Source organism: Pelecanus crispus, chromosome 10 (assembly GCF_030463565.1).
Source record: "Pelecanus crispus isolate bPelCri1 chromosome 10, bPelCri1.pri, whole genome shotgun sequence".
NCBI lineage: Eukaryota > Metazoa > Chordata > Aves > Pelecaniformes > Pelecanidae > Pelecanus > Pelecanus crispus.
The window spans coordinates 23,301,794-23,318,795 of record NC_134652.1 but is presented as its reverse complement, the minus strand read 5'-3'; the positions used below and the strand labels follow the sequence as shown (position 1 = coordinate 23,318,795).

Genomic DNA, 17,002 nt, shown 5'->3' with positions numbered 1-17,002 from the left:
GAAAGCTTGCAGTGCTTGTGCAAGGAGATCCCTTAATGGTTTCCCCTGTGCTCTGATGTGTAAACCACAAGTAACAATCACAAGCAGTAAGACAAGCTGATTTGGAGGTGGTTATGTGTCATCTTGGTCTGCTCACCCTTGCCTCCTGTGCAGAAAACTGGCTGTCCTCCGCACTGGTGGGGACGGCAGCATAGCTCAGACCAGCAAGGGTCTGTTTGAGCAAGGCTGGTGCTGTGTGTGCTCTCTTTTGTCCTGCAGAGACTGTCAGAGCTCTCTTATTCAAGGCCAGCCTGGACTGCCATATCCTACCTGGAATTAAATAAATGAAATAATTTTAAAAAACCAACTACTCTGCCTCCTTGTTTCCATGCCCCTACCTGTGTGGAGCAGGTAGATAACTAGTGATAGTACAGCTACAGAGTCAGCTAGCCAACGAGCAAGTGAAGACCTTGGTGGCCATGCTGCCCCTGTCCCCCATGCTCATAATGTTTTGCCACCGTCCTAGTTAGTGTGGCTCTTTCTTGTCTCCCCCTGTGTATTCACTGCATTTCAGTCCTCCTACAGATGGCTCTGCACAGCCTCTTTTGTGCCACTTGCTACAGAAGTGATTGATCTGCGAGGCCGAGGAGCCATAGGTGCTTGTTGTTGTTTACCTTTCCCAAAGCTTAGTTTTTGTTAATTTGTCTGTGAGATTCTTAGGAAAGAGATTATCTACTCTATCTTCCTAGAAACCACTTGCTGCATGTTGGATCCTACCAGGATCTGACATGCTGTTACTCATCCTGGATGGTACCTGGAGTCTTTCACAAACACCTACATGCTCTTCAGACTTGGCAGAAGTCAAAGATGCTGTCTACCAGCAAAGTAGTCAATTTGTTGCTTACTGTCCTGGTATAGGGAACTGTTTAAGACTCGGGGTATAAAATGTGATATTTGGGCAAAAATCAATTTTCTTGTAACCTTGTCCGCAGGTCAAATGAGACTATAAGTGATGCTCAGTCACCATATCAGAAACTAGTCCTCCCTCCACATGTACTGGTGAAAAAGTGAATCTTTACTAGAAAACTGAAATTCTTGTTGCAAATAGCAATTTGAACTTTAAATGAGCATTTACTGTATTTAGGGCTACCTCAAATAAGATTTATTTCTGGAATGCTGTAGAAGCAATCCAATGGGAAACCCCCTATCCAGGAGGATCCGCAGCCTTATTTCACAGTCCTCAGGAAATTGTCCTTTCTCTTTCAGGTCCTACCTAGTCATCATGGGCTCAGATTAAAGGGATGGAGCCTTCTGCTCCATAGGGTCTCTGTCTCCTCCCCACTCATCTGCAGGACAAAGTCCCTGTCTCCCGCTGATTCAGGATTGCAGCCCTGATGTTCCTGAATGCGAACAGTTATGTGGGAAGTGTTGCTGGTGCTCTGCTTCCTCACCCGCAACAGCTGAGCTTTGTGCAACTCACGGTGATGTGTGGAAATAAGCTCAGCTTGTTATTTACAAATCACTTAGATGCCTACATTGCATGTCAGCTTCTAAACCATCCTGAGTCCAACAGTGGTTCTGAGCACGGTGCCAGTGACCAGGCACTGGGCTTGGCAGCTGTCTGCATGCTAGCCCACCCAGAGCTGGGAGTGCAGACAGGTGTATTTCCTATTGGGGAGGAAAGAGCATAATGGGAATGTCGCAGCTGTATCTGGATTGCTCAGGTGATCTTTCAGCCTGTCAAAGAGAAAGCCCTGCCTTGCTAGGCAAGACAGGTATTTTGGAGGATGCTGAGGGCCTCATCCCTGTCTGCTTCTGTTCTTTGCGTGTGTTGCTCTTGCTCCCTCCTGCCAGCTGCCTGCTCAGGTAGTGTCAAACAGTTGCAGTCAGGAGCTCCTCCTGCATCTCAACTGAACATGCCACCACCTAGGAGACAGATGGACAGACCTGTTCTAGGACAGGCATGGTTCTTGTTCATGTGGCATGTAGCAATTTCAAAATTAAAAATTTCACTACTGATCCCAGGACTGGGTTAAGAATAAGAAATTATGTCAAACTCAGCTAATCCAACTCACCCTTCCAGCTCCCAAGGGGTATTTAGAGACTTTTCCTCTTGCATTATGGTGTCTTACATGAAGGAGGTCTTGTTTAACAATGGCTAAAGCATAGGTCAAACAAGTGGATATTTTATCCTTGTAGTCTGTCAAGCAACTAACCACTGTACTCCATCTAAGAATGGCCAATCCACAGGGAATATGCAGGCAAAGGAGTCAGTAACAGTCCGGAGCATGGGGAGGGACAAATTGATAAGGTGCCCAACATGGCTTTGCTGCTGAGTAATGAGACTTGAATGTCAACTTGTGTGCATTAGAAGCTGCAGGGCAGCTAAAGATTGGAGTGCAGAAAAGCTCAGCAAAGCATTGGAGCTTTATTCTGCCAAGGATGCAAGGAGGTACTAGGAGGGCAGGATGTGGGCCAAGGCACTCGCATGCCCGGGGACGAACCTCATCCCATGTTTGTACTGTGGCCTTGCACAAGTCCGTCCTTCCATCTCTGTGCCTCAGCTTCTCCTCTTAGCTTGGAGTAGCACTGACCCCTTTGTACCAGCCTGTGGGGACAGGGGCTGCTTAAAGAGCGTCTTGTGGCCAGACACTGTGCAGGCATTGAGTGCTGTGCAGCACTCATGGCTCACCGTGCCCGGGGCAAGCAGAGCCTGAGCTGGCTGCATGTCCTTTTTCCACCCAGGTCAGAGGGGTGACACCTTCCCCCTTGTGTCATCTTCCAACCCTGAAAGTAACCTGCGTCCTCAAACAGGGAAGCAGAACATGTGAGCCTCAAGCTTGTTGGCTAGCAGGTGAAACCCTGTCGGGATGCTTCCCTTCCCGAGTTTACACCAGTTTGGGCATTACTGGTGTAGCAGTGATGCTGGCCCTCAGTCCCTGCCCCTCCCTCATCTCCCTTGCCCTGGGGCTGGGGTAAGTGCTGTCCCCACTGGCATCTGCCTGGGCTGAGCTGGTAGCAGGAGGCTGACAGGACCCCTTGGGGGGGACCTTGTGACCCACAGCCCCGGGAGGGGCTTGTCCTAAGTGCCACACATTCCCTGGAGCTCCCTGGGAGAGTGCTGGGTAAGATGAGCAGTGATGCCTCCTGCAGCCAAGCTGCAGCCACTGCTCATAGGAGCGCAAAAGCGTACAGCTGGAAAAGCAACAGCAAGACTGAACTGAGCCCAAGCCATGGCCTGCCTAATGCCTTAACCTGATCTGCTGTAAATGCTGAACTGGCAGACACAGGTTTAAACGTTACCCCCCATCCTGGTGATCCAGCTGAAAGGAGCTTCTGGGAGATGGGGTTATCCAGTGAGACATGAGGGGCTCTGCCCAGGCTCTCCCTTCTCCTCTGTGGTGCAAGGAACTGAATCCTATGAACTTTAATAGCCGTTATCCAGGGTGTGTCCCATGTCCGATATTAAACAATCTATTTAACCTGACTAGCTACTGCCTCAGGCCCTGGGAGCTGAGCAGGGCCCAGCTCTGCCCTGCAGAGTGTGGCAGGCATTGCCTACGGTCCCAGCCCAGGGCCAGCCCTGCAGGCTGGAGGCAGAAGGGTCCCAGAGCCAGCTCCTCTCAGGGTGCATCTGTCACTGTGTGATGTGTAAAAATGACTAATAAATGCTGTCATGTATGTATTGATTTATTTGATGCCTTTTTCATACCTGACCTTTGTTCTGAACTGTGAGAGAAACGTTGCTTTCTCCATCTCATTCCTGTACCTTCCTGAGGGTTAGCAACAGCAAGGTGTCCTGCAGGCTCTGTCCCTCTGTGCTTCCCCCTTCTGCAGTCATCAGCAGCAGATCCTCCTGCCTGAGCCCCTTTGCTCACCACCGGGGAACTAGAAATGAGGGGGAGATGATAAAAAGATCAGGCTTTTGTTTTACTATCTGAACTGAGCATGTGGCTGCTCGAAGGCACTGTGCTTCATAAAGCCAAGATGAGCCTCAGAGCCTGAGTCTGGCCAGGAGCACCCCAGTGTCCGAGCCTCTGGGTGGATGCTGGCTCCTACCTGGTGAACAGGATTTGACCCTTGGAGGCAGGAGGGTTTGCTGAGAGTGTCCTGTAGGGACCCTCTGTCCCTCTCCAAGAGGCATTGCAGCTTTTCAAGTGGCCACATCCCTCCTTCCAGAATGAGGGTACCCCCTTTCCAACTTTGCCAGGGCTTACCTTACCCTGCCTGCCCTACGCCCTCCCCAGGGAATGCACAGCATGGGCCTAGCATCGGCCCCTTCGCTCTGCTGTTCTGTCTGGCTAAACAAGAAATAACAATAAATTGCCCAGACCTAGGCAGGGGAAGACTTTGATTTCTCCTGTGTTTTATATTGCTGCTGCCGCTGTTTGGCAAGTTGTCCGGAGTGCTGAGCTGCGGGTGTGAGGAAAGCAGCAGTGCTTGCTGGGGCTCAGGGAGCTAATAACGGCATCCTCCGTCCCCAGGTCAGTGCTATTTCCCCGAAGCTTTGTGGAAATGACTCCTGGTACTCTGTGAAGAAAAGTCCTCCTTATGTGCAGCTGGTGAGCTGAAGTAGCCAGCAGGCCTGTTTGGAGGGGACGTATCTTGAGTTTTTGTCTATTTTTGTTCTTTTCTACTCTGAGGGCACAGACAGCAATTAGTTGCCTCTCTTGGGTGGGAGTCGTCACTCAGGGGGAGCTGCGGTCCCTGCTGAAGGCCGCCTTTGGGGACCTCTGGGCAGCCGGAGCAGCTTGGCTTCCAGACGGCCAAAGGGATGCGGGGAGGGTGCGGGGTGCAGGGGAGCAGCCCCCGCACAGCCCGGGCAGGGGCGGTGCTGCAGAGAGGAAGACTTGCAAGGGCAGGAGGAGACGGAGCCCCAGGCTGCAAGAGGCGGTGAGGCAGGGCTGGAGAGCCGGCGGGGGCCGGGAGAGGCGAGGGATTTTCCCGGAGGCTTCTGCCGTCCCCGGAGGGAGCGCGGCGGCCCTCACCCCTGCGCTGCGCGGGCGGGGCCGGCCCGGGGCTGCCCTGGTGCCGGCAGCCGCTGGGTGCCGCTGGTGCCGCCGGTGCCGCCCGCTCCCGGCTCCCGGCTCCCGGCTCCCGGCCCCCGGCGGGGACGCGCCCGCTCCCGGCTCCCGGCTCCCGGCCCCCGGCGGGGACGCGCCCGCTCCCGGCTCCCGGCCCCCGGCCCCCGGCGGGGCCCGGCCTCGGCGCTGCTGCGGGCCGCAGGGAGCCCGCCCCGCCCGGCCTCTCCCCCGCCGGGCTGCGACCCGGTCCTGAACGGCAATCAAGGCAGAAATTAGAGCCGCCTCATCGTAGAATCGTTTAGGTTGGAAAAGACCTTTAAGATCATCCAGTCCAACCATTAACCTAACGTTACCACGTCCACCGCTAAACCAATTAAGGGCAGAGTAGGAATTTCACGTTTCCTGGCTTGGTGGCTGGATTATTTTTTTAATGAAAGTAAAAACTAGGAATCTGCCCGCCTGAGCCCAGTTTTCAGTTTGCCCAGCAGGAGCTTGGATGTTCACATCCCGTCTGCAGTTCGGAGCCCTGTTGAGGGACGGTGGTAGAAGCTAGCGCGCACCAAGCAAGAGATGTCAGAAAAGGAGTCTCCGCTGCATTACCAGTAAGACCAACCAAAGACGGTGCTGTGCTGCTTTTCAGCAGAGAGGGGAAACGCTGGCGGCAGCCACTGAGGAGACCCAACTGTTCGGTGCACTTTGCATTAGCCTTCAGATAAAGACGGCTATGGGGAAATGGATAGCACAAGCCATGCCGGTGATGGGGGCTAAAGGTCTGGCCTTGAATAAGCAAAGCGCAAGTAAGAGAGTATTTAGATAAACGGGAATTTTTCAGACCATCTGGACGTGGTGAACTTCACACAAAGCAATCCCAGAAATATTTGCCGTTATCTGTGAGAACTACTGGGGGACAGTGAAGCATGGCAAGACTCTAAAATGCAAGCTTTGTACCCCCCCTTCAAAATGGGGACCGGGTCAAAAGCCAGGAACTGCTGACAGTTAAATCCCCTCACCCACCCATCTCCCCAAAACTGCTGGAACACATAATCTCACTGCTTGTAAGCAGTGGAGATCAGCAGGAACCATATGGACCTGTCAAGAACAGAATCTGGTCAAAATAATCTGATTTTCCTCTATGACAGGGTAAGGGCATGGTGAAGAAGAGCCCTGGCTGCCATTTAAGTGGCTCTTAAGGATGATGTAGATGGGATGTTGGGTAGGTACGAAACCCGTTGGATAATTATACCCAGAGAGTTATCTACTGTTCACTGTTGGAAAGGAAGGGGTCTGTTGAGTGAAGTTCAGGGACATCTGTGCCGGGTCTAGTTTTGCTCAGCATTTCCATTAATGACCTGGATGATGGAGGAGAATGTGCACTTGCTAAATCTGCAGATTGGGAAGTATCCAGTGACAAAGTCACTTGCCTAACAGGTCTTTAATATAAGCAGGACCCTGGTAAAAACCCCCTGCTTGGGTTGCGGTACCAAGGAGGTACAGCTAGGGAGGTACTGGGGACTTGTGAGAGAGAGAGGTCCTGGAGAAGGTCTGTAGGACACCTGCTGTATTTGTGCTGGACCAGAGAGCGTGATGTCCATGTCCTGGCCCCATGGGGAAGGAGCCGAATGTGGGAGGCTGTACTGGCTCAGCTGCATCAGGAAGGCAGGTGGCATTTAGAAAGCAGGGGACTTCTCACAGAGCTCTCTGCTGCCAACTTGCTCACTTCTTTATTTACTGTTGGCCATCTCTGGTGTCTGCAGATTTTAAGGTTTTCCCGAGATTGTGTCAGTTATTTGGTACCACTGTACAAAGCACTCTCAGCTCAGAGCTGGTGTGTGGCTTGCCACCTGGTCTGGATCCTACAGGGTGCGATACCTCTGACTGCAGAAACGGCCCCCACCATCTTCTCTGTACAGGATTGGGAAGGAGAAACTTGAACCAACTAGCCAGCCTGCAGAGCCACTGGCCACACACTTGTGTGCACCAGTTGCCTTGTGTGGGTACTGACTGAGTCTGTCCTGAAATCAGACTGGTCTGGCGTAATGTTAATTGAAATGACTGCATGGAAAACCTCAGGCTGAAAAATCAGTACCTAAACTAGGTCTTGACTTTTCCCCACCGGCTCCAGTAGGAGATCATGAGAACCGCATGCTGGAGTTGGCCTTCTGCTCTGTATATTTGGGCATATCTTTCACTGGCTGAATCCTGCAACAGTCAGCAGCAGCCAGCCTTGTACACCCCCACCCCAACCAAACCTTATCTCCTCTGTGGGACAAGTAGGGATCTTCACAAGCATCATAGAGAACAACCACAGCTGCACAGAAACTTCTCAAGGCAAAGCACAGCTACTAGAGCAGGTTAAAAGGGAAGGAGGAGCTCATGTTGCTCTTAGCTTCAGCTAGGGAGAAAGGAAGGGAGAATTTTCTTTCCCTTCATAGAGACACCCCCCAAGTGAAAGGGAAGCTGGGTCTCCCTTCAATTTCTTCTCCAGGCAAAGCTGTGCCTTTATGAGATGCTTGTTCTGGCTTTGCTGTGTTCCCACCTGTGCTTGAGATCAGCACGGGATGGAGGGGCAGGGTGTGTGGAAAGGGTGTAGAGGAAGGACCGGCTGCGTAAAGACCTCAGCTCCTTCATCAAGGAGTAGGAGAGGATTGTGGCACCACCTGGCTTGGGTTACCAGGGAGAGGAGTTGGATGCAGCTGTGAGTCAGACTCAGTGGAGGAGAGGATATTAGGGAGATGCCCAGGCCCTTAGGGGGAAGAGCCATGGCAGAGGAGGACTTAAGCACAATAGCACCAAGACAGGGTGTGTGGATGGTGGGAAGGCTGCTGGATGGAGGCTCCAGCACAGAATGAAGACCAACCACTGAAGCTACCTCAGCAGCACTGGCGCCCAGTGGCAAGGTAGGATCCAGGCTACAATGAATGGTCTTGGCTTGGATGCGCTATGTCGGTGTTTTAGATGTTTATGCTTGGTCTTTTAACACATGTTGTGGATAGGGTTGTGCTTCCACCAGCAGCTGTTTCAGTGCAGGGTAACTTGGCTCCTTCATTTTGGATTAGCTCAGAGCAAAGAATAATTTTGTTACAGTGAAGTTGGGCTGACATCTGTGACTGCTTTCAGCATCTGCTCACCAATACCTTCAGCAGCAGCTGCTCCCTGTGGAATAGGCTTTGGCAAAGACTGCATGGTTTGTATGATTTGCTTGTGAGGCACCTCTTACTGTGTCCTAGTGAGGATCCCTTCTTAGCAAAGAACTTGCTTCCTCTCTGCATGCTAACAGCACTGCAGAAACCTGGTTGATGCCAGGTTTGCCTGTCCCATTCATCCAAGTAACATAGTTTGTTGTGGTGATGTGTTTTGGGTTTTTTTTCCCCAAGAGAAAAGTAAAATATTAGGCTTGTGCTTTCCCCCTGGAGCATGTGCCTGATGAAGGGAAAGGAGGCTGCACTGGGTAGGGATATCTGGCTCCCCTGCTGCATGTGGAGCTCCCTTTGGCCCTTGGAGGAACCTGCTGGATCCCTCTGCATTGGTTGAAGCTGCAGGTCCCCCTGGTGCGCGTACATCTCAGCCACCCCTGTTTCACAGCTTTCCCAACAGAAACTGCGCAGGGGCAGGCTGCTGCAGCCGGCCTCTCCCCTGGGGACCGCTGTTCAGAGTGGGAGTGCCTGGAAGGGCTCCTCTGCCCTGGGTTGCCGGGAGCCCAAAGGCACTGGCCCCATCCAGCACGGCAGGGAAGCCTGAGCCAGGAGAGGCTTGACCTTCCTGCCGCAGTGGGTGCATGCAGATAGGAAGCAGCGGCGGGACTTGTTTTCCCCTTCATACTGTGTCCGTGGGCTTTTGCTGTCCTGAGGAGCCAGGTGTTAGATTTGTAAGTGAGGAACAGAGATGGCTCTTCCAAACCTCAGGCCCCTGTTCCAACTCAGGCTGCCTTGTGCTGGTGCTCCTAAGGATGCTCACTCTTGCCTGGGCTGCTGGCACTTGGCTTCTGAGTCTTCAGACGCAGGTTTGTGCTCTCAATAACCAGACAGGCAGAAGCCTTAAAGGGATTGTGCCAACTTTTATTTTATTATCTTTTTTGGAAATGGGATTTGGAGAAGGGAAGGGAAGGAGATGTGCAAGGGGGAGCTGATTGTTGCAAAAGGGGACGCTTTGGATATACACTGGCAAAGGTGTTTCTGTCTGACTGGAAATGACTGAAGCAGTAAAGCATGACAGGCAGGATGCCACCTTGGTGGATGTGCTTGCTTTACGGGGTTTTTGGTTTTAAGGTCTAGTTTGTAGGTTATTTCATATACAAAACAAAAAAGCATATTTTAATGTCTATATATGTATTTGTATATATATAAGATATATACACACACACATATTTTATATCCTTACAACTCCCAGTTCCTAAAGGCTTCAAGTCTGAAGGGCAATGCATGTATATGCATTATAAAGAGAGATGCCAATTGACTGAGACAAGGCTTTCCTTACTGGCTGTGTGATAAATAAGTGGGCAAGATGTCTTTAACTAAAATCTCGCACGTGTGCAGGGAGAAGGGGTCAGCCAAGCACCGAATGGCAGCCCCTGCATTGCCCTGTCCCTGGCTGTTCCCTGCAGGGCTGGTGTCTGGCTGCCCGTGCTGTCCCGGGGATTTGGGGAGCTCACCCCAGGGGGGGCTTGGAGGGGCAGATTGAAACACACTTGATTCTGCTGCCCATGGGTCAGGCACCCTGTGCATCAGGGCTCCTATTTCCCCATGGGGCTTCCAGTAGACTGTTTTGGTTTCTTTACCACAAAGGAGGAGGTTTGGTGGGCAAGAGGGGAAGGGGTTTGGGAGGGGAAAGACAGTCAAAATTCACCATACAATAGTTAGACAAATCTTCATAGAGGTCCATCTGCCTGCTCGCCGCTCACTCTTGCGCTCTCTCGCTCTCTTGCTCTCTCATGTTCACTCTCATTCTCTGCAGGACGTACGCTGTTGTAGGGCTAAAGGTCTCCTTTTGTCAGGCTAAGGTCAAGTCCCTGGTTGGTGGAGGGCAGCCCTTCATACAGGCCTGTCCACGGCGTATTGGCAAGGGCTCAGATTGGAAGCTGCCGTCTGCACCGCCGGGTAGGTGAAGTTAGCGTGCTGCTTGGCCTTCAGCCGCAGGCTGGCCAGGCTGGAGTTGCATGTGTCCCTGTACATGTAGGGGCTGGCTGTTGAGGCGTAAGGACAGGCACTGGATGAGACAGCAGAGTTGAGGCTCGGGCTGTTCAGGTTGTTGATGTTTCCCAGGTTGTTGAGGCTGGAGGCTGGTACTCCGGTCACTGCGGAAGGGACCATGGATGAAGGCATGGTCATCGAGGCGATGGAGCTGGGTGGGGAGAACATGGGCTGGGAGGACAGGGGACTGACGTTCATGGAGTTGAAGAATGGGAAGCTCTTGGCTGAGAGCGGGCTGGTGGCGAGCCCCTTGGTGGCCCAGTTGTTGTAGGAATAGCTGGAATACATGTCGTCGTAAGGCTGCATCAGTCCGTTGAACTGGGCTCCGAAGCTGTTCTTGCACAGTTCGGCCTGTTGGTTCCTCTCCCGTTTCCTCCACTTAGCTCTGCGGTTTTTGAACCAGACCTGAGAGAGAGAGAGGGAGATGATGGGAATTGCTCTGGGCTGTCCCTGGAAAGGGCCTTCCCCCGGTCTCTCTGCCCAGCAAGGTGAGAGCTGTGGAAGGGCTGGGGATGCTCTCAGGGAGCTGGGAGGCTGAGCGTCAGGAAAGGGTTGCAGCAAGATGTCTGGGCTGCAGGGTCATCTCCCAGCGAGAATCATCACCTAGATCAAAACCCAACCACTGCCATTTCACAACTCACAGAATAACCCACCTCGCTCAACAAACGGACGCCCTTTATACAGGGAAAAGGGAGGAAAATACTTGCTGTATTTCCAAGTAACCACAGCCCAGGAGGAGGGGTTGGGATTGTGTGACTTGGGAGCAAAGTATTTGGGGGATGTGGTTTGAGAGCTGCTGAGTGGAGGAAATAACCTCTCTTGTTTTGACTTCACCTCAGGACCAGCTTGGGGTGGGGTGTTAGAAGTCTGTCTTCTAACAGGAAACTCTGTTAATGTTGGAGGGACTCAAACAATATAACTTCCTAGAGTGTGGAAGCTGCTGGAAGGCTATTCATGGTGCTGCTAACTCATATTTCTAGTAGCGGAGAGAAGCTCTCATTCCAGCTGGAGCCCTGCCACGCTACGCCTGTGACTGCACAGTGGTTTGGGAACCCCAAAGACTGCCCTCCAGCAGCTAAGGCTGGGGGACGATGGCACTGCAAGGAAGGGGTCTGCCGGCTTGGGGCAGCCAGCTGATGGGACTCTGCGGGTCAGAACCTGGGGTTTGCATCTCCCTGTGTTATTGCAAGGTGGCACTGGATGGGGAAAGGCACTGCCAGCATGGGGTATGGGCGTGGCTGGATGTGTCAAAGCTCGGGTGTAGAGCCTGGTGAAGTGTTTTCAAGACAGGGAAACTTTCTAGCGCCTCTAATTCCTTCCTTGGTTTGGGGACAGCTTTGGTGGCTTGTACCACAGCCAGCTTCCTCCCCACAAGCTCGGGCCCAGGAAGGTGGGAGGGCTGCAGTCCTACCCGGACTCGTGCCTCCGTCAGGTTGGTCCAGACTGCAATCTCCTCCCTGGTGCTCATGTCTGGGTAGCGGTTTCTCTGGAAAGTTGCTTCCAGCTCCTGGAGCTGCTGGCTGGTGAAGTGCGTCCTCTGTCTCCGCTGCTTCTTCTTGAGCGAGCCGTCTTCAGGGTTGGAGTCGTCTGTCTGGTTTTGCTGGGATTTCTCGGTGTCTGTGTGAGAAACAAAAAGATGGGAGAAATCCCCCGAGTTAATCTGGGGGCTTGGATGCATGTGGGGAGCCCGTCCTTGGGGCAACCAGTGCATGCCCAGTGAGGTGCCCCTCTGCTGCAGCCACCAGCAGCTCCAGCTGCACCCATGGGAGTGGTGCCATCTCCCTCCTTCGCCCTTGTGAGCAGGCATCCACCCCGCACCAAAAGAAAGGGCCCCTTGATGCAGCACGGCTTGCCCTCGTTTAACTGCTATAATGGATGTCAGCTTCCAAGTGACGGACTTTGGATTTTCCAAACTTCCAACCTCTGGCTTTCATTTGTTGCAGTTAAGATGGGTGATAGTGGCAGAACTTACCCAGGCCAGCAGTTTCCTACTCTGCTTAAAACTCTCTGCCTAAGGTGCACTTTAGAAAAACTGAACAGAAATTACCACTTATAACACAGGAAAAGATCCAGTAGTGTTTTCGTAGACAAGTGATGGGAAAAGGCAAATTGCCAATGATAGCAAGTTGAGGCTCTTAAACTAACTAAACCTGAGGAGCACAAATTTTTATCCTTCTTCCCTTCTTACTCCTCTACCTTCTTTCTTAGGTGCACGTATTTTTATTTTTAAAAAGTAGGAAAAGGCCTCTCAGACCTTACCATGAAGTACTTGAGCATCTCCCCATTCCTTCCACCCCTGCCTTCCTCCTCACTCGGAGATCCCTTTCCTAGAGGCAGCGTCTTTCATTTTGTTGCCCTTTAAATGAACATCTTGAAACTCTCCGATGTTCACCCTGGTATCTGACTGAAAGGAACAGCTCAGCCTCCTCCTGGGCATTAAGCCCAGGCCTTAAGGCTGAGCTTTGGGCTGCCATGGCTGGAGGTGGGCAGCCAGGAACCTCCCTGTGCCACAGCCCGTCCTGGAGCTGTCGGTACTCTGCAAACAGAGGCAGAATGCAAATATAAGTATCTTCCATTGTCAAAAGAAAATGCCACATTTGAGCACTTGGGCAGTCTATGGAGGACAACTACAGGGAGGAAAGCTACAGCTCATGTTTAATTCTGCTGGGAACTAAGACAAGTCACCATAGGAGAAAATTATTCCAGTGAAAATAAATAATTTCTGATGTTCACCTCCTCCTTCCTCTGATCTAGAAGCAAGGTGAAGCTGTTGCAACTGAAAATCAGGTTTTCAGCAGAGAGGGGAGGTGTTCTTTTACAGTGGGAAATACTCAGCTAAACTAAATAGAAAGTATTGCAAACAGTTGCCAAACTGTTGCATCTGGGAGAAGAACCTTTAAAAAATCCTGGCATCACTCCACTGAGATTCAGATTAAAAGGATTTTTTTGTTTGGTTGTGGTTTTTTAAGTGGAAGCTAGCTTAAAAGGCTTCGAAGTCCAGAAAAATCCTAACATGGAAGGTGCCTTGTACAGCCCCTTAAAAAGCAGGGAGACAAGAAAATGGTAACCTGGAATACAGCTGGGCTAGCTAAAAAAGGGTTCCTCAAGTCAGATGGATGTGCTCTGGAAAAATACGCCCCATAAAAGCTAAATGGAAAGGAGAGAACCTAAGAGAGAGGCTGAAAAGCATCTGAGCCTCGACAGAGAAAGGACTCTGCTGCAGGGCAGTGCTGTCCCCAACAGCAGGTGCTTTAATGGAGCCTGCGAGGCACTCCTGTCCCAGGAACCTGGTGCCACTACCCCATTCCTGTGGCATCATGTCAATTCAGAAACCTCTCCCTGCTGTTCCTGGGAAAACCCTCCTTGTACCTGCCTTCCTCCAAAGGGAGCAATGCTGGAGTCGCGGAGAGCTTTTGCAGGAGAGGCACTCGCTCTTCATGGAGGAAAGCCTGTCTGCGGTCAGAAAAGGTTTGTTTCTATGGGTATGTGTTGCATTGTCTGAAGCAATGCGGGTTCCCCGCAGGCTCCCCACCAGCTGCCTCCGCTTCTGTGGCAGGTTTAATGCTATCCCCCAGCAGGAAAGCTAATGCAAGGAGAGTGAGCTGGCTATGGCTCACAACAGCAGGGTGCAAGGTGGTTCTGCTGAGCAGGAAGGTGCTGTCTCCCGTTCCCAGTGCCAGGACCGGTTTGTGTTTCCATCCAGGGTGCACCTACAAGAGAACTTTCCCAGTGCACTCTTGAAACAGATGAAGCCATAGGACCTGAAAAGTGGAATGGTAAGAGCTGGCTGTGGTCTCGTGGTACTCTCCTTCCCATGAGCATCTTCATGTGGGGATCCCACATTCAGCAGAACTCTTGGAAGCATACTCTTAATGTGGATCTTTTTTATAGTGGTTCTTGCCAAGGAGATAAATCTGATTTCTCTAGCTCAGTGCTCTAAGCCAGTGCTGGAAGAGGGAGATTCCCGCATTATTGATCTCTAAAACAGATTAGAAGGGGAGTGATGCCACCACGTCTGAGCTAGTTATTAGGAATGGCTCAGTACAGATGAAGCGACAACATTTGGTTTGTTTGTTCATCTGCTAAGTCTGGGTTAATTAAGAGCCTGATGCATACAGGGAATATGTTCGCACAGGAGCCCCTGACAAATGCAGATTTCCAAAGGAGCCGCTGTGAAGCAGGAGGCTGTGGGAGCTCCTGCTCAGGACTGCCCTTCTTCATGTAGGAAGAAACTATACCAAGAGGGAAGGAGAATGGAGCAAAGGTACCACTGGCTTATGGGCTGCATCTAGGTGGGAGAGCTCACCAAGTGTCTTGCTTTGGTATTTGTCTTCTCCATAACTTCTAGCGTAGAACTCTCATAAATCTTGTGAAGCTCAAGGAGATGTAGGAATCCTCACTTTGAGCCTGGAAAAATCTCTGCAGCTACACATTCCTCTTATTGTCCTCTCCATTTCTGTACCTGCTACCTGTGGCTCATCCTGAGCATTGCTTATAGGAAGCGTCATCTCTGTTCCTGCTTCTTGTCTAGGCAGGGGAGAAGTGCCCTCTACAACACCCAAGCTCTGCACCATTTACAGTGGGGACCAAAAGTGTGGCGATACAGGGAAACAAGGGACCCCACAGGAAGGACAGATCCTGTGGGCACCCTGAACCCATGCTGAGGAGCAGAATATGGGGAGATGGAGGGCAATTCCCCACGTCCTCATCCTTGCTCTCCCCCTGACCTGTCCTGCCTGATGAAACTTAAAAGGAGGGGGTGTCACAAACCACGCCACACCATCGGAGGACACTCTGGATCTCCGAGAGCTGAGCCCAGACAAGCAAGGTTTGTGCTCCCTTCCTCAGGATCTCTTGCTCTGAGGATGAAGGAAGCGGAGCCAAGGAGGAGCAGGGAGGCTGCTCTCTTGGGGAGAGGCAAGAAGTGCCAGAAGCACAGCCCTGCCCCGTCACGGGCAGCCCTCGGTGGTACGCGCTGCTCTGCCTGACACCCGTGGCGTGTGGCTGCCGTCGGCCTCTCTGGCGCAAATGCACGAGCTGCCAGCCTCTGCGTGCAGGTAGCGTTGGCAAACACCCACCTCCCAGAAACATTTTATTTCTAGACTGTTTAAGACAGTGGGGAGTGACGTAGCCAGGCACCCAGCGTTTATTGTCAACCCAAAATAGGTTGCGGAATATCTCGTGCACGTTCGCCCACTCAATGAAACGACTGTGGTCATAGCTGGAATTAGCTGCTCATGCCTAACGGAAAAAAAAGTCAGCTCCTAAATTGGCAGTTCTGCGGCGTGCCAGGGTGGGCTCGATCGGGAAGGCCACTTGAATGGAGACGACCGCCGTGCATCCAAAGCAGCTGACGAGGAGCCACTGAGCTTGGGGATGTGCCCAACTAAGGTACGCGTGCAGCAGGGAATTCGGCGGGTGGATTCTCTGACCATAGTTATCCCAGCATAACTCCCTTCACGATACTTACACTCTGGGGAATTTTAATCTGCATGATTATGCTTATTAGCTTTTGCACGCGGGTGAGCCTGGAGGCTTTACGCGGGGAACGGTAGGCTGTCCCCGGCCCTCGCCTCCCCTTGTGCTGGCACTGGCAGGGGCAGCTTTGCATTGTCCTGCTGCATCCAGAGCAACGAGGGATGGAGCGGTCACAGGACAGATGCGAAATCCAGGGGAAGCCATAGTGTTTGGTAGCTGATTTCTGAGCAGGTGTGAATGGTGATGTTTCTTATTCACAGCCTGATAAAGAATGCAGTAGGCTTGGGGTTTGTTCAGCCTTTAGAAATGGTCAGAGGCACCTCCCTGGGACAGGAGCAGCCCACTGTAGAGCCTTCACCAAGGCACAGGTGACCAGGGTTTTTCAATTAAAGCAGAGGCAAGACTATTTCTCTTCCTTCTTATTGCCTGAACCTGGAAAGTTCAGCCCAAGGTTAATCCATAGCATAGAAAGTTTCAACCTAAGCAATTTAAACACAATTTAAAAAAAAAAAAAAAAACGGGAAAAAGGGCAGTTAATAACTAGGTGTAGCCTTCTGTGCCTTGGATAAGATTTCCCATGTTGCAAGGAGAGCTCTCCTGCTCTGGGGACCTGGTTTAGGAGAATACAATAAAATCTTGGTTGGGTAGTGGCCTGGCTTGCTTGACTCCTGCCTGCTGCGGGCTGTGCCCTCTGTCAGCGGTGGCTTCCTGCAGCTGGGGCCAGCAACCCCATTGCCAGGACGGTGCTCTGGCCCTCCCAATGGCTGTCATTGCGATACGCACCCCTATGCCTTCCCCCTGCTCACTGGGACGGCTGGGCCGCCATGGCACCATGCTGGCTCTCAGTACAAGAGGAAGCTCAGCGTGTCCCTGGGAGCACCGCAGCTGGCTCCTGCAAGCCACTGGCCACCCAGACCCACCCACAAGGATGGGTTGCAGCCTCTCTTGCATCTTGAGCATTGCACTCACCACTGTGGTCCTGCCCTTTGCAGCTGTGCTCGTGTTGAGGGGTTCCAGAGTCCGAGAGAGACAAGGCTGGGCTGCGAGCCTCCGCATCTGCCAGCAGGTTGAAATCCATGGGGCAGGGATGGGTGGTGGAGGAGGAGGAATCTGAAAAAGCAGCAGGCACAGGATGATTAGGGAGATGAATCTGTGCGTGTGACATCTCCCCACCCGCTCCAAGAGGGACTTGCCAACCCTTTAGGAAAGGTGTAGGAAAAGCAAAGGATCCCTGTGTGATCCTTGGACCCCTTTGAGTTTCCTGGCTGGAAAATGGACATGCCAGGCTTTCTGTAGAGCTTCCCTATAAATCAAAGATCATCTAGTGACACTTCT

The 17,002-nt window shown here is 52.1% G+C and overlaps 1 protein-coding gene across 1 annotated transcript; it reads right to left on the bottom strand.

The window, feature by feature from the left end:
- Positions 1–10,030: 10,030 nt before the first annotated feature.
- On the bottom strand, positions 10,031–16,745 carry PITX3 (paired like homeodomain 3). The gene is made up of 3 exons (XM_009490016.2): positions 16,637–16,745; positions 11,601–11,806; positions 10,031–10,594 (listed from the first exon to the last, which is right to left on the bottom strand). Exons 1-3 carry the CDS (start codon positions 16,743–16,745, stop codon positions 10,031–10,033), a joined length of 879 nt encoding a protein of 292 aa, XP_009488291.1.
- Positions 16,746–17,002: the final 257 nt, after the last annotated feature.